The sequence below is a fragment of the Lemur catta genome, chromosome 17, assembly GCF_020740605.2.
Source record: "Lemur catta isolate mLemCat1 chromosome 17, mLemCat1.pri, whole genome shotgun sequence".
NCBI lineage: Eukaryota > Metazoa > Chordata > Mammalia > Primates > Lemuridae > Lemur > Lemur catta.
In genome coordinates, this window is record NC_059144.1 from 2,481,332 (window position 1) to 2,508,798 (window position 27,467).

A 27,467-nucleotide genomic window follows, 5' to 3' on the forward strand; every position below is an offset into this window, starting at 1 on the left:
TTTAAGGGATGTCTCCATCTGTTGAGGCAGAGCTGGGTGACTTTACGTATCCCAGTTTCACACAGTTGTCCCCCTGACTCTTTCCACAGGGAAGCAGCCCCCTTTGGCTCCTGTATTTCCTTGATCCGTATGGAAATGGGGTGTGGAGGCCTTGCATAGAGGAGGCACCTAGTGTTGATTGAATAAATAAGTGAAGAAAAATACGAAGCATTCTTCAGAAGCTTCAAGAAAATGTAGTCCATTATAGGCCATCTCATGATTTATAGTATGAGGTCCTTTCCTACGGCAAAAAGGATGAGAGAGAGAGGGGAGGGAGAGAGAGAAGACAACAAGCAGAGGAGGAGCAGGGGAGAGAGGGAGGGGAGACAGAAGAGACAGGGAGAGCAACACCATTGTTTAAACCTTTCTCTTATTACTGTTCCTGTTTTGGCAATAGATGTTTATTCAGATTTTTAAAATGTGCCTCCTTGACCTTCTTCCTAAAAAGAAGTCTGATGATGAATTATACCAGAAGATTCTTTCAAAACAAGAAAACGTAAGTAAGTCTTCAACCTGTATTTCAAGGTAACTTAAAAAACAGTTTATTATAATATATAAAACTTAGGCTATGAAAGTATTTTTGCTTTCATGTGTAAAAATAGTTTATTATTAATATAATATACACTTTTAACACAATATGATGACATATAAAAGTACTTGTACAAATATAAAAATAACAATGTGTATTATTGAACTTTGGAAAAATGTTCAAAGCAACAAAGAGAAAAATGCTGGTCATAGCCGCCACTCAAAAACAATCTTAGTTAATGTTATTCTCTGCACAAGTTTGGGGTATTTTTTTAAAGATGTGTCTTGTTTATTGGTTCAAGCTGTTTATCCTTCTTTATATTCTGCTCTTCTCAGTCTTTTATAGAAAGTTTATATTGTTTCATGTGCAGCAAAGAGTCAGGGCTTGGAATCAAACTGGTCCCGGCTGGTGTCCTGCTTCTTTTACAAGCTCTCAGAATCCTGATTTCTTTCTTTGTGCTATCGGATAACTCTGATGCTGTGGGGGTGCAGAAAGGATGAGAGAAATAAATGTGTGCGATGCACCTGGCAAAGGAGTAGCTAGACTGTGGGTGTGTGATAGCTGTCATCGTTGTTACTAGGCCACACCACAGCCATCATTGCCTTCCTCCCCATCATCATCATTGCCGTCATTTTTATTGTATTACCACTACCATCACCACCACTACTGCCACCATCACCTTCCTCATCATAACACGTTGTCATTGTCATCACCATCACCCCTGTCATCTTTGTCGTTGCCACCCTGGCCATCACCATTCTTGTCACTGTCATCACCACCACATCGTCATACTCATCAACAGCTTTGTTGTCATCCTCATGACCCCCACCATCACCAACACCGTCCTCCTCCTCCTCCTCCTCATCCCAGCAGCACAACCCACCACCTTCACTGTCATCTCTGTTGTGGTCAGCAGCAGCCTCATCACTGCCGTCATCGTCGTTGCCAGTGTCGGCATCATCCTCACTACACGACATAATCATCACCACCACCCTCATCACCACCACCACTCTGTCACCCTCCTCCTCATCGTCATCCTACAGTCACCACCCTCTGTATCCTCCTCCTCCTCCTCCTCCACGACCACCACTACATCATCCTCCCCATCATCCTCATCATCGTCATCACCCTCTTCATCCTCCTTCCCCTCTACCACCACCACTACCATCATCTTCATCATCATCATCATTGATATTGACATTGCTTTCCTCACTGCCATCACCACCACCATCATCTTTTGCATCTTTGTCATGATCGTCTTCATCACCACAACCATCTTCCTCACCCTCTTTACTGCCACCCTTGCCTTCATTATCATCGTCATTGTCATCCTCACCCTTGTTGCCACCACCATGACCCGGTGTTTGGAGGGAATGTCTCTCCCATACTCTTCCGGAGTCCATGAGGAAGGATTACTCACTTCTTCTGGGGGGGAGGTGGCCCACCACCTCTGTTCCTGTCCTCAGCGCCACTCCTGCAGGGACCCTCACCGCGGGCACTGCACACAGAGCGAGACATGCGTTGTTCTATTCAGCCTTCACCACAGCCCTGGGAGTGGCCATTGTTATTTCTGTTTTACACTGAGGAAACTGAGGCTCAATAAGTTTAAATGACCATCCAATAGTAACAATAATAATAATGGTGATGGTATTCATAAGTGTACTATCACAGTAATAATGAAACAATACTGTTTGTTACAATGGAAAGAGTAAGCTTTGGAGTCCACAGACCTTATCAAATCCCACCTCTACCACTTACAGGGCTGTTTGGCTTTGGACAAGCATGTCATTAATAATTGTAACAGTGGCTACCGCTTATTGAGACAGTCTAGCCAAGTGCTTTAAATGCATAATTTCATTTAATGCTTGCAACAACCTTCAAACTGCTAGAAGAGGACAAGAGGTGCTCAGAAGTTGGAAGAGTAGGGGCAAGCCTGGCATTGCCACTTCCTGCCTGGGAGACTTTGGACAAAATATCTTAACTTCTCAGTTTTCTCATCCGGAAAACAGCCTTAATTTCTCTCTTGTGGAGATGCTGTGAGAATCAGAAATCACATATGGCCTTAGCTTGGGTCCTCAATAGCAGTTTGTACCAATGTTATTTTTCCTAATGAACCTGAACCCACACCAGTATTGGTTACTTGGCAGTGAACACAGCTCTGGAGGAAATAGCATTGCCTCCCACACCCCGTGCTGGGGTTCGAAGGACTCCCCTTCCCCCCCCCCCCCGAGTTCAGAATCAATTGAGAGAGAGTCAGGGAGACAGATACTGAAATGTAGCTTTGTTACCAATGCAAGGCCAGCTTGGAGGACGTGGCCCAGGTGTGCAGCAATTGTGGGTTCCTAACACCGAGTCCCAGAATTAGCTCAATTTCCTGCCTAGCCACCAGCAAGGCTGGGCCACTCAGGCTTCCCCACGTGGAAGCAGGGCCTTGCTGCCCGGCGTATTCTGGGCTGAGACCACACCAGAGCAGTGGCCTCCCTGAATGGTCCATCCAAAGAGGAAGGGACTGGGCAAGCTAAGCCACTGTGCACACTTCCTGCTCTTGAACCCACCAGTCAAATACATATCACTTTCTCCTCTGGATTGTGGTGAGTAATCCTTCCCCAGGGAAACCAGAAGAGGAAGGAAGAAAGGTTCCCTCCTGACACCCCAGATGTCATGCATTTTCCAGGAATTCATAGTGATTGAAGGACACTATTTCATTGTTTCTAAAGTATGGTCTATTTTTTCTGTCGTGGGGGGAAGGCAGGCGGATATAGAAAAAAACAATTTAATGAGAAAAATAGATTTTTATGATCAAGCCTTAAGTAGGACAACTCCCAGAGCATTTAATTATTGTTAAGAACTATTTCATGACAATGTGGTGAAAAAAGCATTTATTTCTCTAGAATTTAAGACACATTACATTTTTTCTTAGTTTATTTGCTTTCTCTTTTTTCTCCAGGATTTGGAGGAGTTAGAAAAGGGACTTCAGGTCAAGCTGTCAAACACGGAGATGTTGGGTGCTGGTGACTCAGAATACCTCACCCTGGCAGACGAGGAAAGGAAGGAGAGAGAGTGTTCGGAGCAGCTGATGGATAATGTGCGTGACTCACTTTCTTCCTGTACAGAACCCGTGGTTCCAGGACAGGTAGATGGGCCAGATTAAGCAGGTGACATTTAGCAGCATACGTGATACTTGAATTCCCGGTCGGGTCTGCCTCACAGGCAGGAGGCAGCTTGTGACTAAGTGTTAGAGAAGGTGTCATTATGGAGCAAACTTTACAAAGAGAGGATTACTTTTGTGTATAATGAATTCCCTTGATTAAATTTTAGATTGATCTTTTTATCATTCAAAGCAAAGATTGCTGTGACCCTCAATGTCACTCTGCCCTCTGGGGTGCAATAGATGCTAGCAGCTGGGCATGGCTCATAAAAGCGTGTTTTAAATTCCAAAAAGAATGGCTTTCCCAAAATCTCTCTTTTTTTTTCTTTTGGGTTCCACCACCCCCTTTTCATTTATGTATTAAACATTTCCTTGGTGCTCGATCTTTGCCAGGCACTGAGCGGGGCACTGGGAATTCAAAATTCATTTAGACGTGGCTCTGCTTGAGAGATGCCGGGAGAGACCCGCAGGGGAGCAGACGATGGCTTCGTGGGTAGCCCGTGTAGTGATGGAAGGACACAGAGAGGAAGGCGAGGCAGGCACAGTGGAGGGAGAAGTCTGTTTTACCACAGGCTTGGGAAGGTCTCCAGAGAAGAAGGGACCCCCGAGAGGCTCGCTGGGGGAAGCGTGGGCGGAGGCAGGAGCCAGGGAGGACTGGGCGGCAGATAGCGGCAAGATAAGGCCACAGTTTGCATCTTATGCCAGGGAGGTGGGAGTCAGTGAAGGTTCAAAGCAGCGGGTGGCCCGGTTCGGTTCTGTTTTAGAAGCACCACTCAGGCTGCTGAGTGGAGGGTAGTGAAGAGCTACGGCGCTAGTTTGGCAGGAACTTCGGTAAGGCCACTGCAGTGGGGATGGAGAGGTGAGAAAAAGTCCGAGAGCTGATGCTGGATATGTCGCAGGGTGGCACGTGGGGAGGAGGAGGGTGCAGAGGGCCAGCCCTGCTGAAATAAGGACCCCAGAAACAGAAGCAAGTTGGTAAATCCAGCTTGGACATCTCGAGTGCAGAAGCCTGCGGTGCAGGTCTCCATGGGAGCCCAGGTGGCAGAACTGCGAGGGGAGGAAGGTTCTTACCTGCGGGCCCGGGTGAGATGGCTGCAGGAGAGGGGCTCTGCCTGGATTCCCGCTGTCCACAGACTCCCCGGCGCTGTGTGCAACGCCTCATCTGTGTCTGCGTTGTTCAAGGAGAAGGTCTGTCCCTTTCGTAGGATTCTACAAAGTTCTGCTGACCTCCAAACATGGAGAGGCCTCCGGCCTGGGAATGTGTGTGTAAAACAGGAAGAGAAGGGGGCCTGGCGCCCACTCTTGGATCCGGCCAGTATTTAAGGAGGGGCCGTCGGGGAGAATCAGGACAAGAAAGCAGGAGAGACTGGAGGGAACTCTGAGGAAGCAGGAGAAAAGCATGTCACGGCGACGTGAATTAAACCCCCGATGTTCTCAGCCACTTGGTGGTTCCCAGCTCTGCTCCTGATAAGATGGGAGAGAAAGGAAAAAGATTTTAAAGTAGAATGTTTTCATGGTCAGCATCATCTCTGCCACGTTGCTTTTTTGCACTTTTAGGACAATAATTCTTATTTATTTATTTATTTATTTGGAGACAGAGCCTCACTGTGTCGCCCAGGCTAGAGTGCCGTGGCGTCAGCCTTGTTCACAGCAACCTCAAACTGCTGGGCTCAAGCAATCCTCCTGCCTCAGCCTCCCAAGCAGGTGGGACTACAGGCATGTGCCACCATGCCCAGCTAATTTTTTTCTATTATTTTTAGTTGTCCGGCTAATTTCTTTCTATTTTTAGTAGAGCTGGGCTCTAGCTCTTGCTCAGGCTGGTCTCGAACTGCTGACCTCGAGCGATCCTCCCGCCTCAGCCTCCCAGAGTGCTAGGAATTATTCATATTTAAATGACAGTGGGTGCTTTTATTTCCAGGACACCTTTAATCCCTTTTAAAGATCCCGAAGCTTCCAGGAGCAGACTGTCACTGTCACGTTTTGAGTGCCTCCCGGGTGGCAATCACGACCTGCGTAAGGGTCTGTAAGCTGGGCGAGCTCGTGCCTTTCCTTCCGTGTCAGTAGCACGTCAGTGTTTGCAAAAAAGCCATCTCAAAACTGACTGGCACCTGCAAGGGAACTGGGAGGGACCTCTCTATAGAATGTGATTGTTGCCAAGATAAGCTCTCTGCAATCGCAGAATTGTTTACAGTCCATGTCTGCGATAAGGAGTGAATTATAATTCCCAAGCATGAACCGTTTCGCTTTCTTAAATAAGTTTTCTCCTCTACTTTTTACTTCTCCTGCTCCTTTCACAGATGGAAGCTTTCTGGAAACAGATGGAAAACATCCAGCACTGTCTTGTGGACCAATTTAAGTGTTCCAGCTCCAAAGCCCGACAGCTCACGATGACGCTCATGGAAAGAATGACCACAGCGGAAGGGCTGCTGCACGGCTCCCAGGATCTGCAGGCGCTGGTAATGCCGGAGGGGGCAGGGAGGGAACGTGCAGATAGTCACACCAGAGCCTGGACTCACAAGCCCTGAAGCACCTTAGAGATATTAAGTAGAGCACCTTCATGCTGGGGCTGGGCATATAGAGCCCCAGACAAATAGCAGTGGGTTCACCCATCCATCCACCCAGCAAGTGGAGCTTCTGGCCAGCTCGGCGTTCCTGCAGCCTAGCACCCTTGGTCTCAAACCTGAAGTTACACATTGAAATTATCTGAGGAGCTTTAAAAAGTATGATCCTTGGGCCCCAGATGAGTCCCTACCCCAGAGATTCTGGCTTAATCAGGCTGGGGTGCAACCCAGGCACTGGGGTTTCTGGAGCTCCCAGGTGACGACGGTAAGCGCCCGGTTGACAGTGTAGATGGAGCCTCGGTTTGCTCTCCTCACTGCCCCGTGTGTCACCTGGGGAGCTTTAAAAAATGCCAGTGCCTGGGTGTCACCCCTGAAATTCCAATCAGAGTGGTCTGGAGCCAAGGTCCTGGCATCGTGGCTTTTAAAACTCCCCAGACGATTGTGATGGAAGGCCAGGGGTACAAGCCACTGGCCCGGAGGAATCTGGGACTCCGGCTTTGCATCTGGGCTCTGCTGCTTGGAGCTGTGCGATCTTGAACACATTACTTAATCTCTCTGGGCTTCTATTATTCTAGTTATAAAATAGTGGTCCTAAGAGTTGCCATAGACAGGGCCCAGGCTCACACCCTCGTCACTGTGGGTTTCTCTGTTCAGACTTTGGGCTTATCCTGTGTGTGCGAGGCCAGTGTGTGCGAGGCCCATGAGGGCGTTCCGCACCCTGTTCCCTGTCCTGTGCACCAGCCCAGGGACAGCCCAGCTCAGAACCTTCCAGTGGCGCCCTGCCCGCAGCGCCGAGACCCACAGAGAAGCCAAGCCCAGCAGGTCCCCGCTGCTCCTCCACAGTGCAGGCCTCTCCAGTGGGTGTGCAGACCGCGGCATTGGCAGTTCTGGGAGGTGCTCAGAGACGCGGAGTCTCACCCCACCCCTCCCAGTGACAATCTGCATTTTAACAAGACCCTCCCCCGACATACACACAGTTCTTTGAGAACGTTGTGTGCTTTTTCTCATCATATACACATATGGTCTCCTTTTTCATAGCACACAGATAAAAAGCCCGCTAAGTGACTCCCCTAAGATCCCATCCTGCCTAATGACATTGCTGAGCCTGGGCCCCAAGCTTCCTGGTTTGCCACCCAAGCCCCTTTGAATTGGATTTTAATTTGATAAGAGCTTCTGACCCACAGTAAGGCTCATCAAAAGTGAAAGACTTTTTCTTTTCTTCTTTTTCCTTTTGCTGTCAACAGGGCATTGATGCAGAAAAAAAAAAAAGAAAATCCATCCTTAGCTGACTCTGGCCAGAGTATCAGCCAGTAACTTCCAAATAGGAAGAAGGAAAGGGGTTATCCCATTTAAGAGCAGAACTGTCCTGCAGCCAACATTTAATGAGCACCTCCTATGTGCCACATGCTGTTAATGCAAACAGGATTGCAGAGGTTAAGACTGGAGACTCCGGGAAGAAACCTGAGCTCCTGCTGTGGTCCTGCCACTTACTAGCTGTGTGATCTTGGGCAGGTTACTTAACCTCTCTGTGACTCAGCTTCATCATCTGTGAAATGGGGACCATAATGCACCTGCTGTCTCACAGGGTAGTGGAGAGTGTTAAAGAGTTGACGATATGTCAGGTCCTTAGCACAGAGCCTGGCACACAGAAAGTGCTCAGTATGTGTTAGTCAGCAGAGTCCTGCAGGCCACGTGTCAGCAGGCAAAACACACAAGAGCAAATGGTTGCAAGGAAGGGTGCAGGGCCTACAGTCTGCGCAGAGAGGGAGGGATCCGCTCTGCCTGCATCCTGCGTACCGAAGCGGGAAAATGTAGCTTCCACGTCTCAGAACACGATGTCTCAGAACAGATTAACTCTGTGTTCTGAGATACCGTGTTCCGATAAATTCTCGGGGCAGCGTGGGATCTTTCTGGCCTGGGCTGTTGGACATGAAATGTGTCACGTAGCATCCCTGAATATCAAAACTGGAAGCACCCTTGGGGACCTGGAGGTCACCAGATTTAGTCTCTGGAGATCTACTAGGAAAGAGAGATGTGGGGCCTGCTGTTGGTAGTGATGGGAGCAGCCAGCATTCGCGGGGCAGTCCCTGGGCCCTGGCCCCTATCTATTCTAAACATTTTATGTATTTTAACTTATTCGTCTGCACATCAGATCTGTGCATCCGATCAGGTGAGGAGCCTGTGCCCAGGTGGCGGGGCTCTGGAGGCTGGAACCAAGCCCGAGCCTGGCTTATCGGGGACTCTGCTGCCCTCCAGCGAGGGGGCCCACCCTGCCCCCTTCCCATGTCCCTCATTTGCGGGCACCTGCTCCACTGCCACCCTCCTTGAACATAGGCCCTAGATTGCACCCTCCCTGCTGAGCAGCAGGCCTGCGTTGGGTCCAAACCTCCTCTGCTTCCCTGGAGGTGGCTGCAACCCTGCCCTCGGCAGCTGTCCTGCCCACCCCACCCGGCACCTCCACTTATCCTCTCGCGCCCTCTGGGGTCACGGGGCTGAGATGGTCGGGCTTGTTGACTCGGAGGAGAGGTGGGCTCAGAACAAGGATGGGCCTTCTGCAGGAAACTTCAGCATCCCCGCCCGTAATTGGGGATTGTTCTTCCCCAAGTCTCACACTGCTAGAACGCAGACCGGGGAGGCCCAGGGCTGGGCAGAGCATGCGGGTGACTCAGGCACAGCCCTTGTCCTTAGGGTTCCCAGTCCAGCCTGGGACTGTCCCTTGCAATCAGCTCCCAAAGACAGAAGCACTGGCACCGTGCAGCTTGGAGGAGGGGCTTGTGAGCACGGGGACACGCAGGGAAGGGGACACGCAGGGAAGGGCACCAGAGCCCACGTGGCTGAGCGGGACTTGGCAAGGCAGAGGAGCGAGAGGAGGCAGAGAGGTGTCCTGGGAGGGGACCTGCATGTGCAGAAGCTGGGAGGCAAGGAGCAGGCAGGTGTGTGGGACAAGGCCCCGAAGGCCCTGGTGCGCTGTGCCCTGGGGCCTGACCTTGACCAGAGGGCTCAGGGCCGATGGACAGAGTGTCAGCGTCTCTGAAGGGCCCCGTCTGCCCTGTGCAGGCAGAGCGCACAGGGAGGGCAGAGGCTGCGAGCAGGATCAGCCGTGGCTGCAGTGCAGGACAGAGGTGACCAGGCCGGAGCTGGGTGTTCTGTGCCAAGGGAGGTGCTAAGGCCCCGCCACTCCATCCACTCAGGCCCCCAGTGCCTCTACTCGACGTCTCCTCCCACCTTATGCAGGAGTCGTGTCCGTGAGGTGACATCGCTGAGCCTGGGCCCCAAGCTTCCTGGTTTGCCACCAGGACCCCGCGGGCGGGAGGGCCTGCTCCGGAACCTACCTGCCGGGAAATTGCTCTCAAAGCCAGCCATTCCCTTGAAAATCTCGTGCGTCCCCAGGAGTCAGCTCCGAGGCTTGACAGCCAAGCACTGCCGTCACTTTGCTGGCGGCTCCTATGTGTCCCCCCCCTGGCTGGGAGGCCGAGGGGCCAGACTGGCAGGGGAGGAACAACAAGAAAGCGGATCTCCTTCCCTCTTGCTCACGCGTATGTTGGATTCCTGCCCACAGGGGCGGCCCTCTGTGCAGTGCTCACATGGGACTAAGCGCCTCGCGTGTGTGACCCAGTGTCAGCCCGCGGCGCCCTGGGAGAGGCACTATTATCCCACCTGAGGGGCCGACACGGAGCTCTCGGAAGCAGTGAACTCTCTGTGCTCCGGGGCTGGGTCCCCGGCCTCGTCCGCCCCGTCAGTTAACAGTCCCTGTGGCGGACTGGCCTTGGGTGCCGCAGCCAGGGCCCCATGTGTTCCTCCCGGCAGGATACCCTGGAGAGGACGATGGGGCGGGCGCACATGGCAAAAGCGATCGAGTCCCTGCGGCTGCAGATCCAGGAGGAGACCAGGTGCCGCCTGGCCGCCATTTCCCGCGGCCTGGAGCAGCTGGCGGAGGGCAGGCTGTCCGCGCGGCAGAAGGAGGAGCTGCTGACCCAGCAGCACAAGGCCTTCTGGCAGGAGGCAGAGCGCTTCAGCAGGGGTGAGCCGGCAGCGTGGCAGGGCGCCTGGGCTGGGGCGGCGCTGGCAGGGTCGGGGGACTGGAGCAGCACGCCCGGGCGCCCGGCACGGCTGCCCTCCCGCTGGGGCCCTGCTGCGGGCTGCTCACTTCTCCGGGCCTCACTTCCCTGCTCCGTACCGCAGGGCCAGTGACGGCCCCTGCCGAGGGCGGGCGCCACCTGCTCCGTGGGGTCGCCAGGGATTCAGGCCTGCGGAGCCCCTACGTCCTGCGGCAAAGCCTCCTGGAACATGCAGAGAGGCAGAGGAGGGTGGAGGGTCTGCCACTAGAAATTAACATAGAAAAGGCCAGAAGGGACCTGTGTCACCCAGCGGCAGCCTTGGTACCGCCAGAGTCCCGTAGCCATGCTCAGCTGCAGGGTGGGTGAGGTGGGTCGCTGGCAGGAAGGGAGCCCAGTGGGGCTGAGCCCTGTGCGTGTCCCACACACACTCCTGCCCTGGGGCCGACCCTGGTGCGGCTCAACTTAGAGGCATCCAGGACTCAGTCAAGGTCACACTGTCACAGAAAACCCAGGTACGTCACCTGCAGGGCAGGCACCAGCCTCCTCATCCCCTTGGCTGGAGAGCACACGCGGATCCCACTGAAAGTCTTGCTAGGAGAGTCACCTCCTGTCCTGTGGCTTCTTTCAATTCCAGAGTTTGTCCAGCGAGGCAAAGACCTGGTCCAGGCATCTCTGGCTCACCGGGCAGAGGGGACGGCAAAGCTCATGCTGGCCCAAAAGGAGGAACAGAGAAGCCTTCTGGCTGAGGCCCGGCTGACTGCTGACCCGGAGAAGTTCCTCAAGGTGATCCCCACCCCCAGTCTTAGAGCACACATGGGGTGAGCCGGTGGTGGCTCAGTCCCCGCGCACGGGAAACCAGAGGCATCCGTCAGACACGAGGTCAGCTCCCTGCCTCCCAGTGCCAGCCCAGTGACCGTGGCCCAGTCCCCTAACCCCTGAGCCCCCAGCTTCCTGGGCTGCAAACTAGTGAGAGTCACGCCGCCCTCACAGGGCTGCTGGGAGGAGGAGGGGGAGACGGCTTGGCAGAGCGCGGGGCTCCATGCAGGGCAACACACGCCAGGTGCAAAGGGAGTGTTGTGTGGGCCAGAGGGGACAAGCATGTCCCCAAGAGTAAGGCAGACTCACGCACCCAGGGACAGCCCACTTGTGGGTCGGCTGCAAGGCCGCCTCAGCCCTGTGAGTGGGGTTGAGTGGACAGGACCAGGAGGTGGCCGGGCTGGAAGATGCCGGTGGTCTTGCCTGGGAATGGGCCAAGGAGACCTGCAGGAGGACAGGAAGCAAGATGTCACCCTCCTGGAGGGAAGGGGACTCAGCGATGCCAGCACAGGCTGGAAAGGCCCAGGCTTGCCAGTTCTTAGAGGGAGAAAACAGAACTCTGTTTCTGCTCTTCATATTTCCCCCTGGTAACGGGCAGGGGGCTGGGGAGGGACTGCTTGTCCACGACCCTCTTGCATGGGGGTTAAGCCCTGGGCGCTGGGGCCAGCACACCTGGGTCTGGGTGCTGACTCTGCTTCTGAATAGCTGAGTGACCTTGGGCACGTGGCTTAACCTTCTGGCCCTCAGCTTTCTCGTCTGCAAAATGGGCATGATAGCGCCTACGTCATAGGATTCAGTGAGACTATGTAGCCATGGTCCTTCTGTCCTGCGTTAGCACCTGGTGCATCTCAGCTCTGCCGGGGGGACAGTGGGACCGTGTCTGGGTCCAGCCTCAGCCCAGAGTGTCGGCCCCAGGGCCCTCCTGGTGGTGGCAGCAGCACTCCAGTCCGAAGCCAACAGAGGAGAAGCCTCTAGATCCCTGGTCCAGCTGTCCGTCACCCAGGGAGCACCTTCTGGGGCCCCCACCCGGGCTGCTGCGCTTGCCACAGAGGGGTGGGGGCTGTCCATTTGCAATGAGGAAGACAGATTATTCAGCTTGTTGTCACTCTGAGATTTCTGGGCCCCTGTCCTTGTCATCAGGTTGCTCAGTGTGAGTCTGGGGTGACCTCTGTATCCCAGGGCCTGAGCATGGGCCAGCCACTTGTCGGTGCTGAGGACACGTGGGCTGTCAGCGGTGTGTGGAACAAACGCACCCGGGACGGAGTGAGCACGCGAAGAAGGAAGGACTGGCTGCGTGCGCGGGCAGATGGCGGGTGGACCCCGAGCTCCCCGGCATGCGCAGCCCTCCCTGTCCTGCTCCCTGCCCACCTCTCCTCTCGCCTCGGGCCCTGGGACCCAGACCAGGCAGGGTCCTTCCCCTGTCTTTGCAGCTGCTGCTCCTTGAGCCTGGCCCCCGCCTCCCTCCAGGGAATGCTCGCTTGTCCTTAAAGACCTGGCTGAAACATGTCCCCACGGGGCTTTCCCCGGGCTGCTTCCCGAGGGGTCTGCCCCTCTGACCGTGGGGGCCTCTGATGCCGCCCCGCGGGGCTCCTCCGCTTAAGTCGGAAAATGACGACTGGCCAGCTGGTGGCCAGGACAGAAGGGTGACAGGGTGACCCAGTGGCCCTACTCACACTGGGTTGGACGAAAGCACAGTCTGTGGTTTTTCTGGAAATGAGGTTTGCAGGTGCTGGCCGCACCGTGAGAGCCGCGTGACAGCCCCGGGGCTCAGTGTCCTTACGTGCAGCGCAGGGGTGAACATCCCTCTTTCTGATCTGAGGGGCAGGGGTCGGATGGAGAGAATTTTCTGGAAAGAAACCCTGCATTTTCCCACTAGACTCAGCTCCTGTTTTACTCACAGGCTTTCCACGAGGTCCTGGAGAGGCAGAGACTGACTCTGTGGGACCTGGAGTTGGAGGAGGACCTCAGGACCACGGAAACCCTGGCTGCGCTCTGCCAGGTACGTGGCCTCCCCAGCAGTGGCGGAGACCCCCCAGGTCTGCATGTACGGGAGGCCCTTGCCCCCCGCTCCCGGCCAGGGACCCCCAGGTCTGCATGTACGGGAGGCCCTCGCCCCCCCCACCTTCCCGGCCAGGGACCCCCAGGTCTGCATGTACGGGAGGCCCTCGCCCCCCCCCCAGCCAGGGACCCCCCAGGTCTGCATGTACGGGAGGCCCTTGCCCCCCCCTCCTGGCCAGGGATCCCCAGGTCTGCATGTACGGGAGGCCCTTGCCCCCCCCCCACCTTCCTGGCCAGGGACCCCCCAGGTCTGCATGTATGGGAGGCCCTCGTCCCCCCCCCCAGCCAGGGACCCCCAGGTCTGCATGTACGGGAGGCCCTTGCCCCGCCCCCCCGGCCAGGGACCCCCAGGTCTGCATGTACGGGAGGCCCTCGCCCCCCCCACCTTCCCGGCCAGGGACCCCCAGGTCTGCATGTACGGGAGGCCCTCGTCCCCCCCCCCAGCCAGGGACCCCCCAGGTCTGCATGTACGGGAGGCCCTTGCCCCCCCCCCTGGCCAGGGACCCCCAGGTCTGCATGTACGGGAGGCCCTCCCCCCCCCAGCCAGGGACCCCCCAGGTCTGCATGTACGGGAGGCCCTTGCCCCCCCCACCTTCCTGGCCAGGGATCCCCCAGGTCTGCATGTATGGGAGGCCCTTGCCCCCCTCCTGGCCAGGGACCCCCCAGGTCTGCATGTACGGGAGGCCCTCGCCCCCCACCCTCCTGGCCAGGGACCCTGGCCATGGCTCCCGTTGTAACATCCCTGCTCATGAGTTCAAAGAAGCAGGGCGGGGACCCCAGGGGCACGGTGCAGTGACGGGCGGCAGTCTGCAGGAAGCCATGCCCGGGGCAAGCTTTGGAGGAGACGGGCCCAAATAGCCAAGGGGTCAGATGCGTTCCAGGCAGGGAGAAACACGGGCCAAGGCAGGAAGTGCAAACCGTCCTCAGGCTGGTGGTTGTACCGAGTTGAACAGTGTCCGTATTTGTTAGAGGCTGCCGGAACAAAATACCACCGACGGTGGATTAAATGACAGGAATGTATTTTCTCGCCACTCTGGAGGCCGGGTGTGTAGACCACGGTGCCAGCAGAGTTGATTCCTGGTGTGGCTGTCGTCCTGGCTCGCAGTCGGCTGCCTCCTCCGTGGCCTCGCTTGGGAGAGTGCGGGGTGGGGCACACGGCTGTCCCCTCCTCTTACAAGGACGCCAGTTCTCCCACATCAGGCCCCACCCTGATGACCTCATCTAACTGTATCTCCTTAGAGGCCCTGTAGACACATGCAGCCACGGCGGGGGTTAGGGTGTCAGTGTGAGAATTTGGGGGAGCACAATTTAGTGCAAACACTGTCCCCCAGGATTTCATGTCTACCTGGAAACTCAGAATGTGACTAAACGCTTAAGAAGAGGTCACATTGGATACGGGTGGGCCCTAAGCCCAGCGACTGGTGTCCTGCCATGAAGGCCACAAGAAGACAGGCACAGGAGGAAGTCACGTGACGGTGGCGGCAGAGACTCGAGTGATGTGGCCGTGAGCCAAGGAACCCGGAAGAGGAAAGGAGGGACCCTCGCTAGAGCCCGCAGAGGGCACGTGGCCCTGCCGACACCTCGCTTTCACACTTCCCGCCTCCAAAACTGGGACTGAATCAGTTTCTGTGGCTCTGAGCCACTCAGTCTGTGGTGCCTTGTCACGGCAGCCGGGGGAAACAACACGAACCAGTCGTTGTTCGGGGCCAGCTGCGGTTGTAAGAGCTCTCTGAGTATCTGATCGTTTGTTCTTCAGTAGAGGCCCATGAGGTAGACACTCCATTTTCCTTTCCTCAGAGATGAGTAATTAGGAGGGGTTTCCTTGAGAAATGCGCAGAGTGGGACTCAATTGATCAAAGCCCCAGGCCCCCCAGGCAGGAAAGGAACGACTTTGTCCCCTGAGGAGTCAAGACTCAAATCCCTGGCTGGGAGTGAGGAAACTGAGTTCCAGTCCCTCTCTGAGTGCTGTGTGACCTTGGGCTGGTTACATAACCTCTCTGTGCTGGCCCAAGTATCTTACTCAAGGTTGATACAGCCAGCAAGCATTGAAGATGGGATTTAAAATGAAGTCTTTCTCACGTCAGTGCAGTGCAGTGTGTAGCGCAGCAGTGGGAAGACCAGCTCTGCAGCTGGACACCCGGGCTCAACTCTCAGCCAGGCCATTTACTGGGTGTGTCACCTGGAGCGAGTTATCTAACCATTGCCTCAGTGTCCTCAATCTTGGTGACATTCTGACACACAACAAAGATAGAGAACCACCGTCTTGGAGAGGATGGAACTACCATCTGGGTGGGGAGTTGCTATTCGTGCCCACCCAGACCCCCAGGGCACCCCTGGGCTCGCCTCTGGGAGGGGACGGTTCCCAGCAGGGTGACACTTCCCACCTGAGCTGGGCTGTGGGTCTCAGGTCTTGACCACCTGAGTCCTTCTCTCCTCCTCCGCAAAGCAGAGGTGAGCCCTGGCGGTTACTGCTGCAGGGCTACACAGAGCCACTCCTGGGCAAGTGGCAACCTCAGTGGGTGCCGGTGAATATGTCAGTTTCAGTAAAGGTTTGTCGAAGATGCGGAAGTGACCACGGCCTCATGTGTCCCAGCCATGTCCTTAGGATGTCATGATTTGGTTGTTCTGTGCGTGGGGCTAGGTGCTGGGCCCGTGAGAGCCTGGGCCAAGGAAGTGAAGATGGCCCTTTTGTCTGCTGTCGAGAGAGGCCGTCAGGTGCGAGCGAGGGTGATGGTTCAGGAGGAGGCACATGACATGCGCTGCGTAAGAGGGTGTCGAGGGGCAAGTGGAGGTGAGCACAGTTCTCTGCACCTGCCAGGGTGTCTTTAGGGGGAGTGGCCAGAGGCCCACGTTGCTTGTTTCTCTGAATTAGTCCAGGGGTGTTTCCTTAGATTTACGCTGTCATTTCATCCCAAACCCTTAGGTTCCAGGTGGCTTGGTTTATGTTACATTCCTTAATTTGGAAATCATTGCCTTTGGTTAATGGAAACTGCTTTACTTGATATCCCAAAAGGAGGAGGCTGAAGTCCCTGCTGGGGACTGGGATGCTGGCTGTGCCTTCCGGGCTGGGCGTCCCTGGGCAGACCCTGCCCTGCGCTGAGCTCCGGTTTCTCTCTCCGTGGAATGGAGACGGGAGCCTCTCGCCTTCACAGCAGCACCCAGCGTGGGAGGGCAGGTCTGAGGCCCGGGGCTGGCCCTGGGTGGGTGCTCAGGAAATCCCTCCCCTCCCACGGGAGTGTGGCTGGCAGGAGGCACTGAGCCCTGTGGGGGTGAGTCCAGATCTGGGTCTGAGCATGAATCTACTTATTCAGGAGAGTTTCTTCATTCATTCATTCATTCAACACGTGCTATGGAGCACTGCTTTGTGCAGCATAGGGTTCGCAGCAAAGGACTCGGCTGCAAACCATACAATTAAAGTGCTTATGTTTGTAAACCTCAAGAGACAGGAGCGTGCTTGGGGTTGCAGCAGCAGCAGCAGCAGCAGCAGCAAGAAGGCCAGTGTGCGGGCAGCAGGGGACCCAGGAGGAAGGGGCAGGTAGTTGGGGACTGAGGCCAGAGAGCCTGGCCTGGGAGGGTTTGCAGACCATCCCAGGACATTTGCATTTGCTTCTGAGCAAGACGGGAAATCGCCAGCATGTTTTGAGTAGAGAAGTGGCTTGCTTTATGTTTTACAAAGATCCCTCTGGTTGCCATGCAGAAACCAGACTGTGGGGGCAGAGGTGGAGGCAGAGAGCCCTGGCATGAGGCATCACAGGGAACCATGCAGGAGACCTGGGGGGCCTGCATGAGGGTGGTGTGACAAGGCAGTGAGAAAGCCCAGGGACTTGGGACTGCTTGGATGGTCAGCATCCCTGCCTCCTCCTCCGCTGAGGCGGGGCAAGAGGCTGTGTTCCTATGGCTACTAAGAGGTTTAAATAAGGTCACCCTGTAAAGCACAGAGAAGGGTGTCAGGCACACAGTGGGCACTGAGAATGTGTCACTGTCGTCATCGTTGTTCTCTGTCACCATCTAGGAAGGCATCTGTGCACAGAACGTGCTCACAAGGCACTTGGCCTTGCTGTCTGGCGTCCTCTTACTGGGCCCCGTCACAGAGGGGCGTAATTTTACCCTTTCTTTAGGCCTGACACCAATCACAGCATTGAGGGATGGTGGCAGTGAGATCAATTTGATTGCCACCTAGTGGTTCTCAGCGCTGCAGAGAAAAGTGCATTTTTCTAAATTCCCACTGTCTCTTGGCCTCTAAAGAGACAGTGCTGTCAGTGCGACCCAGATGGATGCTAGCACCTGGCGTGAGCCCTGCGGCTCGGCCCCTCAGCAGGAGGTGCTGCAGCGAGCCCAGAGCCATCCTGAGACGACAGGGCTCCAAGCGGAGTTTGCTGCTGTCGCTTCCCAGGGGCCGCGCAGACCTGCCTGTGTGTTTGGGTTTCCTGTCGGACCGTTTCTCCTGAAAGGCTCCCGGGAGAAGGCGGTGAGATCGCGGCCTCGTGCTGGGGCCTCGCAGCTGCAGGCCCTCACACGAAGGTAGGGCTGAGAAAAAGGAGGCAAAAAAAATGAACTCTGTGCTTGAAGAACACAGTGGTAGTGACAACAGGCATTTAGGAAGTGCCTGAGAGCAGTTCCCAAGACCACCCTCCGGTCCTTCAGTTCACTGGGAGGACTCACAGGACGCGCTGACAGCTGCTGTGGTCGTGGCTGGGCCGATCACAGTCAAGGGTGAAGATTAAAACCAGCCAAGAGAGGGGGCAGAGGGGCAGAGCCCCCGCACGGGGCTTTCCGCTGTCCTCTCCAGTGGAGTCAGGGACAGCGCTCGCTCCTCCTGGCAGTGATGTATGACAGGGCATGCAGGGAAGCACCCCTGGGCCCTGGCGTCCAGGGTTTTGTTGGGGCTCAGCCATATCGGCGTGGCTGACCACCCACGCCGCTACCTGAGCCTCCAGCCCTGCGGAGGTCAAGCTGCTGTGCCGTTTCCCAAGGCCCCGCCGTGAATCCCACTGTTACTGCGGCAACTGACTGCAGGGCTGCAGGGCTGCAGGTGAGTAAAGACACTGCAACCAGGCTGAAAATTCCAGGGACTTAGAGGTCACCTCCCAGAAGCCAAGGGTAAAAGCCAGACCCCTCTTTGGTCAAAATGAACTATTTACTGCACAGCAGTGGAAGTTTAAAGTGTTGTTCAAGGTCACTCGCTCGGCTGGCAAGCCTCAGGTCAGGCTCAGAGTTCACAGCACTCAGGTGGGAGCAGGCACTTGCTGGACGAGGAGAAGGAAGAACATGGGGTCCTCGGTGGAGGGCGGAGGCTTGTCCATTTCTCTGCTAGACCCCAGGGGATGGCACACTCTAGGCAATCAATACTGATTGATAAATGAGCCAATCAGTTAATATATCAATCAACTAAATTATTGGCATTCTGAAGATAATATGTTAGTTTCCTATTGCTGCTCTACCTAATTACCACTTACTTAGTTGCTTAAAGCAACACAGAGTTATTATGTTTCTGTTCTGGAGGTGAAAAGTTTGTTGTGGGTCACACTGGCCTAAAGTCAAGGTGTCGGCAGGGCTGGCTCCTCCTGGAGGCTCTAGGGCAAAATCGGTTCCATCTCTGTGGCCGGCAAGGGCGTCACTCCTGCCTTTGTTTCCATCCTCACATCCCCTCCTCTGACTCTGACCCTCCTGCCTCTCTCAGATATAAGGACGCTGTGAGGACATTGGGCCACCAGGGTGACCTCGCTTCTCAGGATCCTTAACTCAGTCCCGTCTGCGAGGCCTCTCTGCCATGTCAGCTCACATTCTCAAAGGTTCCAGGGAGTGGCGTGTGGACATCTCTTGGGGGCTGTCACCCTGCCTGTTACAGAGAGAACCGGTAAATTTCCGAAGAGCAAAAGAAACCAGTTCTTAAAAAAACATGAAAACACTGATTTCTGGGCAGTAATCTGTGTGAAGCCAATCTTGAGAAGGAAACAGCAGATATTCCTTCTCTCCATGTGCCCACATGTCGGGAAAGCAGGTGTCCACAGGTGGCATAGAGGGCGAGTGAGTTTCCATGCTCCTTTCTTAGGGCTAAAGGGAGACAAAGCATCACCAAGGATGCAGAGACTGAAAAAGTAGTCTCGGGTATTCTGGGCTATACCTTTATAGTAGCAGGCTAAGGGAAAATGGCTTTTATTTATTTTTTATTTCAATAGATGTAGGGGGTACCGATGCAGTTTTGTTACATGGATATATTGTATAGTGGGGCAGTCTGGGCTTTTAGTGCACCCGTCACCTGAATAGTGTACTGTGTTCCCATTAGGTGACTTTTCCTCCCTCTCCCCCCACCCAGCCTCCCACCTTTGGCATCTCCAGTGAATATTATTCCACTCTGTGTGACAATACATACCCATAGCTTAGCTCTCACAAGTTAGAACGTGAGGTATTTGATTTTCTATCCCTAAGATACTTCACTTAGGATAATGGCCTTCAATTCCATCCAAGTTGCTGAAAAAGACATTATTTCATTTTTTCTTATGGCAGAGTAGTATTCCATGGCATATATACGCCACGCTTTGCTTATCCACTCAACAGCTGATGGACTCTTAGGTTGATTCCATGTCTTTGCTGTTGTGAATTGTGCTGCAATAAACATAGAGGGTGCAGGTAACTTTTTGATACAATGACTTCTTTTCCTTTGGGGAGATACCCAGTAGTGGGATTGCTGGGTCTACTTTTAATTCTTGTAGAAATCTCCATAGTGTTTTCCATAGAGGTTGTACTAATTTACATTCCCATCAACAGTGTATAGATGTTCTCTTTTTACCACATCCATACCCACCCTTACTGTTTTTTGACTTTATAATAATGGCGATTCTGACTGCAGTAAGGTGGTATCTCACTGTGGTTTTAATGTGCATTTCTCTAATAATTAAGGATGTTGAGCATTTTTTCATATGTTTGCTGGCCATTTGTATATCTTCTTTTGAAAAATGTCTGTTCATGTCATTTGCCCACTTTTTAGTGAGGTTATTTGATTTTTTTTCTTGCTGAGCTGTTTGAGTTCCTTGTAGATTCTTCATATTAGTCCTTTATCGGGTACATAGTTTGCAAATATTTTCTCCCATTCTCTAAGTTATCTGTTTACTCTGTTGATTATTTCTTTTGTTTGTGCAGAAGCTTTTTAGTTTAATTAAGTCCCATTTATTTTTGTTTTTGTTGCATTTGATTTTGAAGCCATAGTCATAAATTCTTTGCCAAGCCAATGTCCAGAAGAGTTTTTCCTAGGTTTTCTTCTATCATTTTTATGGTTTCAAGTCTTACATTTATGTTTTTAATCCATCTTGAATTAATTTTTGAATATGGTGAGAGATAGGAATCCAATTTCATTCTTCTGCACATGGCTATCCAATTTTCCTAGCACCATTTATTAAATAGGGTGTCCTTTCCCCAGTGTATGTTTTTGTCTACTTTTTATTTTAATTTAATAAAACTACTGGGATAATTAATTTATGTTTTTTTTATTTGCAGAAGTAAAACTCACCAGTACTCTTGTGGTATCACATGCTACCCTTCTTTCCTTTTAGTAGTTTTCACAACTACCTCACTTCCCTGCAAACAGGTGGAAAGGAAAGAAGAGTAATTCAAGAATCAGACAGACCAGGTTGTGGGCCAATTTCAGCTGCGTGCCAGCTGTGTGGCTTAGTCCATATCACTTAATCTCTCTGATCCAGGAATTCTTGGCTACTTTCCTTGTAAGTTCTTGATCATTTGAAAGAACCTACTTAACACCCAAAAATTCTACCCATAGCTCTCAGAATAAAGTCTAACATATCCTTAATCTGGCCCACAATGACCACCTACCTAGCTTAGTCTAGCCTGTCCATCGAGCCTGTCCACAAACTATCCTCTGTCTGGCCACAAGGCCTTCCTGACCTGGCCCATGAAGACCACCCAAGCTGGCCCACAAGACCCACCTAACATGGCCCAAGAGGCTACCCAGCCTTGTCCAGGAGACCTACCCAACCTGACCCAGAAATCCCACCTGACCTAACCCATAAGGCCCACAACAGCCTGGCCCACTCGTCACCCCTTCTGGAGTCCTGTTGCTTGCTCTCTGCCTTCCAATTAACCTCAGATCTCTCTCAGTTCCCTAAAGGTACCCTGGTCCCTCCTAACCCAGTGCCTTTGCACATGTTCTTCCACTGTCTGAAACTCTCTTCCTATCATTCTCTTGGCTTGCCCAGCCAGCTTATTCTCATTCTTTGGGTCTCAGCTGAAATGTTGCTTCTTCAGGGAGCCGTTCTCTGACCTTTCCCAGACCAGTCTGCCTAGGGCTTCCATTCTTCCTGTCATGAGACTTGTCACAGCCGATGTTGAGCACCTGCGCAATGTCTAACCCCTGCTAGGCTGGGAACTCCCTCAGGTCTGGGTCCATGCCTGCCTCATTCACCGCACTGTCCACCGCACTGTCCCTGGTGCAGAGCCTGGCCCATAGGAGGTGCTCAAGAGCCGTTTGCAGAATGAACCTACGAATGCTATGAGGACAAAACACATACTTATGCTAGAGTTTTCACTTTTAAGACCCCTTCCCTCTAGTGTTGTACCATGTAACTGTGACCACAATCATGCAGTGTAACAAAACACCTCCAAACCCAGTCGCTGAAAATAACAGATTTATTCTCAACTTCTGTGCCATGGCCAGTGGTTGGCTGATCCAGGCTGGACTTGATCAACATGAGCTGGCCTTGTTCCATGTGTGTCTCATCTTCCTGTAAAGCCAGAGGGCTAGCCTGGGCATGATGTTCTCAGAGCAGTGGCAGAGGCAGGAGTGTGCCTCCCGAGCAGCACACTCTGCTGCCATCCACCGCATTCTGTCAGCCAGAACAAGTCGCACGCCTGAACCCCGAGTTAAGGGCCAGGGGAGTACTCTGCGCTCACTGGGAGAAGGCCTGCAAGGTTACTGCACAGCGCGTGGGTACAGGGAGAGAGAGAGAAAGCACTGCAGGCAGTGTGGCAAGCTGCCCAGGGGTACTGTGCAATTTCCCAGCATCTCTGCAAGTTCATAGCACAGGCATCCTTTTCCTCCTTGGTTGAGGTAAGAGGCCCAGAGAGGAAGGGAGCTGGTCCATGGCCATGCTGCTGCCCAGAGGCCCAGAGCCAGCAGGTGCTGGGGCTGCCGACCCTCGGTCCTGCCCACTTCCCGTGTTTAAGAGACCCAAGCTCAACCTGTGCTCTCCAGGACTGTCCTCTCATGGGAACCCGAGCACACCCTACTCTGAAGTCATTAAATACGCATCTTCCAAACAACCAGGCTATGGTCCCTATGAGGGGCATTCGGGGTTCCTATGATGAGGAACAAAAGACTTCCCAAGGCTGGGCATGTCCACGGCATCCCGGCAGGAACCATTCCATCCACTCAGTCACAGCCCTTCGCTCTAGACCCTTCCCACAGCCCTTCCCTCTAGATGCCTTCGCGAGTGCATCTTCACACCTGGCCACACCCATGCCCCACCTGCACCTCAGTCCTCCAGGCCTCCGCTCCCCAGTGAGGCCTCTGGGCCACCATATGGTGCTGGCCCCCTGCTAGTCCTGTGTCTCCCTTGACACCCTGGACTCCAGCCCCACTGGGCCACCTGCCCGTGTTTACCCCTGTTGCTGTGCCAGGAATGCCCTCCCTCTCTCACCCACAAACAGACCAGAACCAAGCTGCCTCTGCCCAGGGGCGTCCTTCCCAACTCTCTTCCCCCAGATGCTTTGTTCCTAGAATAAAAATAACAATAGACAGCACTGAGAGCCACACACCAACTTTTCCCACTTTCATCTGATGATAACAGCTAGCGTTTATTAAGCTCTTGCTGTGTGCTCTGTGCCAGCCATTCATAAATCCTTTCAAATCCTCACAATCAGCCTTTAAAGCAGGTATTCTCAGGCCCCTTTTACAGATAAGAAAACTGAGACTTGGGTATATTAAGTAAGCTTTTAAAGGCTCTGGACTATGTGCACATTCCCTGTCCTAAGTCACTTCTCTGCAAGAAACCTGTGCAGGGCAGCTGGTCTGGGCGAGGCTGCAGAGACAGGGGCCGAGGGAAGGGGCCAGCTGTGAGGGAGGGGTGTGCCCTGCCTGGGCTCTGTGTGCCTCTGCGTGCGGGGAGGGGGACATCTCCTGAGCTTAGGGTTGAGGCCCGGGGCCAGCCCCTCTGCCCAGAGTCGCCTGCTGACCTGATCCTTTTACACCTACTAAGAGAGCAATAACGCATATTAATCCTGGTTCTATTTCAGGCATAGAGTAAATCCGTATCTCCCAGGCGACACATGCCAGCGTGAGTGGGAGCGATGTGTTTTGTGGCCTGTCCGGTACGCAGCAGTAACGCAGACGCAGCTCTCTCCAGGGAGCCGACAGGATCTGGCACAGTTTGCATTAGAAAGAGCCTGGACTAATGGACCATGTAGCTTTTACAGAGTTAACCTTTCTTTAATTTACAAAACCCATATTTTTGTGGTTTGACAATCATGGACAATAAAGAAAAAGGTTTGTCTCAGTGTCCCGACTACAGCTGTAGAATGATGGAGTTCAAGGTTTTCAACTAAAAAAAAAACAAAAAAACAAAACAAAAAAAAAAAACACCTGTCTTCTGGCAGGAAATTGGGTTTTTTTTTCAGAGGCTGGGAAAAAATGTCCATCGCTCCTGTATAGGAATAAATGGATAAAGCATAAACTTTAACAAATGATTGTTAAAACCCATCCCTAGAACCACCACCTAGAGCGCCCCGTGACTTCCCAGTCCTGTCCCCCCACTCCCGGGAGCCGTTCTGCAGCTGGTACAGAAATCAGATCCTCGGCTTTATTGGCAGTGGTGCACCACAGAGCACATCCCTGAACACTGGTGTGTAGCTTTGGCAGTTTCTGAACTTCACACAAATGGAATCATACAGCACGTATGTCGGCCTTCTGTTGCTCAACTTTACTTCCGTGAGCTCCATCCACGTGGTTGCATGAGGCTGTGGTTCATTGCTCCTCATGGCCTCAGTGTTCCATCGTATAAAACATCACTCCGCATGTGTCCACCCGCTGTTGATGGCCTTGGCGTCCGTTGCATGTGTGGCTGACATGAACTTTCTTGTCTGTGCTGTGTGCACACATTCCTCTTGGACGTATATCAAGGAGTGGAATTGTTGGGTTAAAGAGTATGTAGCTTCAATTGGTGTCCTATATAGTTATTGATTAGGATTTTGAATTTATAGATCAATTTGGGAAGGATTAACATGTTTACAATGTAAAGTCCTCCAATCCAGAAACATGGTATAATATATCTCTGTATATATTTAGGTTTTAATTTAATTTTTCTTAATATTGTTTTGTAGTTTCCACCATTAGGTATATGTAATGTATGCTATAGCTGGGTTTGTTTGTTTGTTTGGTTGGTTGGTTTGGTTTGTTTGTTTCCTTTAATCAAGTTAAAGAACTTTCTTTCCATTCCTAATCTGCTTAGTGTGTTTCTCATACATAGAAATTAAATTTTGTAAAATGTCTTTTTTTCTTCATCTACTGAGGTAATCAGCATCTTTTTCTCCTCTATTCTGTTAACTTGGCGAATTGCATTGATTCAGGTAATAATATTAAGTGCACACAAATTTAGAACTTTTTCATCTTTCTGGTGAATTAAAACTTTTAGCATTAGGAAGTGGCCCTCTTTGTGTGTAGTAATGCTTTTTTTCTTAAAGACTATTTTATCTGCTATTCATGTAGCAAAAAGTGACCCTGTATTTACTAGATGCTGGCTATTCATTCATTCATTCATTTATTCTTTTAAAAATATTTACCTGAGTAGCATCAAGGTTCTAGGCACTGGAGCCTGAATGCCCAGGGCCTGCCATGTAAATCTGTAATTTGACTGCTCTTTTACATTGACAGGATAGGCCTCAGTTTCCTCATCTGTAAATTGCTTTCATCAGTGTGAGAAATTTCATTAACTCTTCAGATATTGTTCTGTCTCTACTCTTCCTTCTCTCCTTAGGGATGCCAGTGAAACTGGTTAGACCTTCTCATTGTGTCTTCTAGGCCACTATCTCCTCCTTCATATTTTCCATCCTTTAGTCTCTCCTTGCTTTTTTCTGGTAATTTCTTCTATCTGTCTTCCAGTACACTAATTCTCTCTTCAGCTAAACTACAATTAAACCTGTACATTGAGTTCTTAATATTGGGCAATATTTTTCAATTCTAGAACTACTAGTCGGTTCTTTTAAAACTAAGGAGTATTATTTTTTATAATTTCCAGCTCCTTGCTTAAAGGTTTAAGAGTAGCTTTTAACTTCATGAGCATAGTAAGCATCAATACTTTGAAGTCTACGTCTTGTAATTATACTCTGTCTTGTAATTACTCTCTTGAGTACCTGTGGGTTTGTTTTCAATGTCTATTGTTTGTGTAGGTCTTCAGTCCTGCTGTCTTGCCTCTTCATGTGTCTGTTTACGTTTTGTGTACTATATTTCAAATTTGCACATTTGTTTGTAGAAATATTTTCACATAAGCAATGATGTTCTCTTCTTGCAAAGATGATTTTTTTCCTTTGCTTTTGCCGGATGACAGGCCCTCTAGCGATCCAAGGTGCTATCTTCCTTCAGGGTCAGGGCTTGACATACCCTGGGCAATCTAAATGCTACAGCCTGACTGCAGGCCACGGTCTATATAACCAGTCGGGGCTGGTTCCATTTCCTTTCAGTCCTGTTTCTCCAGTGCAGCCTTTTGGGTCCCAACGCTAAGCGTGGAGGGTTTGCCACATTGAACCATGAACTCGGACTTCATCCCTCTGGTAGCTTCAGGCCATCGAAAGTCCTGCCCAGCTGTTCAGCCTCCTCCTCTGGGTTGACCCACCTGCCCCGGTGAAAGCAGCTCCCCAGATGGGGCGCCCCCCGGGATGAGTCTTCTCCCAGACCTTGGCGCTGTGTTCGTCACCATCTTGCAATCTCTGCAACTTTTATGAAGCTTTAGTAATCATTTTGTTCAGCTAAAAGAGCATTCATCCTCAGCAGGAGAGTTTGTTCAGATTATCTGGTCAGCCCCATCACAAGTAGAATCTCTAAATCTTTTAAAAGAATGCAGGTCCCTTAGTTCCTCGTCATGATTACTTTATTCTGACCAGCATCAGGCTTGGCTTCGTAGAGTGTGACATTGGGTTTACTTAACACTGATTGGAATTCAATTTAACTTACATTCCTTGAGCATACCACGCATGACCTAGGTACATACACCATACCAGAATATGTTTATTTTTCTTTCAAAAAACCAATTATCCAGGTAGCATACTGGTTAAGAGCCCAAGAGTCCAACAGCCAGGACCTACCGTCTACAAACTATATCCTAGTTACTTATCTTTTCCGTGCCTCAGTTTCCTCACCTGTAAAATGATGGCAATTATAATACAACATCTTGATTGGACTGTTGTAAGGATTGAGTGATATTATCTGAGAACAGTGTTTATGCCTCTCTGGCAGAGGCAAGTATTAATAATCATTAGCTGTCACAGTCACTGTCCCTGCCGTTTGCCAGGCCCCTGCTAGGCCCTGCAGAGTCCAGTGCATGAGAAGGACAGTCACACAAGCAGTGACTGCATCGGTGGTGAGGCTGCCGGGGTAGCAGCAAAGGAGGGGCAGCTCTGCCAGGGTCCCCGAGAAACCAAGATCGTGATTGACTAGGACGGCTCAGCATGCTCCGGGTACAGGTGTAGCTGTGACTGAGCTTTATTACAGTGAAAGGATTCAGAGCAAATCAGCAAAGGGAAAAGGCAAGTTGGTAAAATCTGGAGGAAACCAGGCACAAGCTTCCAGAGTCCTTGCCCCATGGGGCCACACAGAATGTGCTTAATGCCCCAGCAATGAGCTGTGACAGCATGTGTGAAATGTCGCCTACCGGGAAAGCTGGCCTGAGCCTAGGAGTGCAGGGTTTCTGTTGGGCTCAGTCGCATGCCCAGCACGTGCTGAGATCCCAGAACTCAGGAAGGAAGCAGGGGTTCTGCTGCACCACCCTGCACCCAGCCGAGCCCCAGGTCAGGGGCCTCGCCTGAGTTTGGGAGCGTGTGTGGAGAGTTCCCAGATGGAGTGGGGGAGGCCGCATCCTGGTCACGCTGGTGCCCGATGGAGCAAGGAACAGCAGTCAGGTGCTGGCCTGGGGGGATGTGAGATGCGGGTGCGGTCCCAGGTTCAACACAGCCTCCACTCTCAGGGCGCTGTGGTCCAGGGGGTGACAGATAATTGTGGTTAAATGCTCGGGTGGGCTAACCAATGAGCTGTGGGGGCC

General features: G+C 52.4%; 1 protein-coding gene across 7 annotated transcripts in view; it reads left to right on the forward strand.

Annotated features, from left to right (window-relative positions):
- The window catches only part of EVC (EvC ciliary complex subunit 1), a 71,572-nt gene that overhangs the window by 18,779 nt on the left and 25,326 nt on the right, over positions 1-27,467 (forward strand). For 5 of the 7 annotated variants that reach the window (XM_045528357.1, XM_045528358.1, XM_045528359.1 and 2 more), the window contains exons 6-11: positions 437-535; positions 3,516-3,653; positions 6,014-6,172; positions 10,085-10,298; positions 10,970-11,118; positions 13,052-13,150. In XM_045528357.1, the coding sequence (XP_045384313.1) occupies positions 437-535; positions 3,516-3,653; positions 6,014-6,172; positions 10,085-10,298; positions 10,970-11,118; positions 13,052-13,150 (858 nt within the window). Of the gene's footprint in view, positions 1-436; positions 536-3,515; positions 3,654-6,013; positions 6,173-10,084; positions 10,299-10,969; positions 11,119-13,051; positions 13,151-14,540; positions 15,774-23,454; positions 23,797-27,467 lie in introns of those variants that run through there. The other 2 variants (XM_045528364.1, XM_045528363.1) reach the window with 2 other exon arrangements.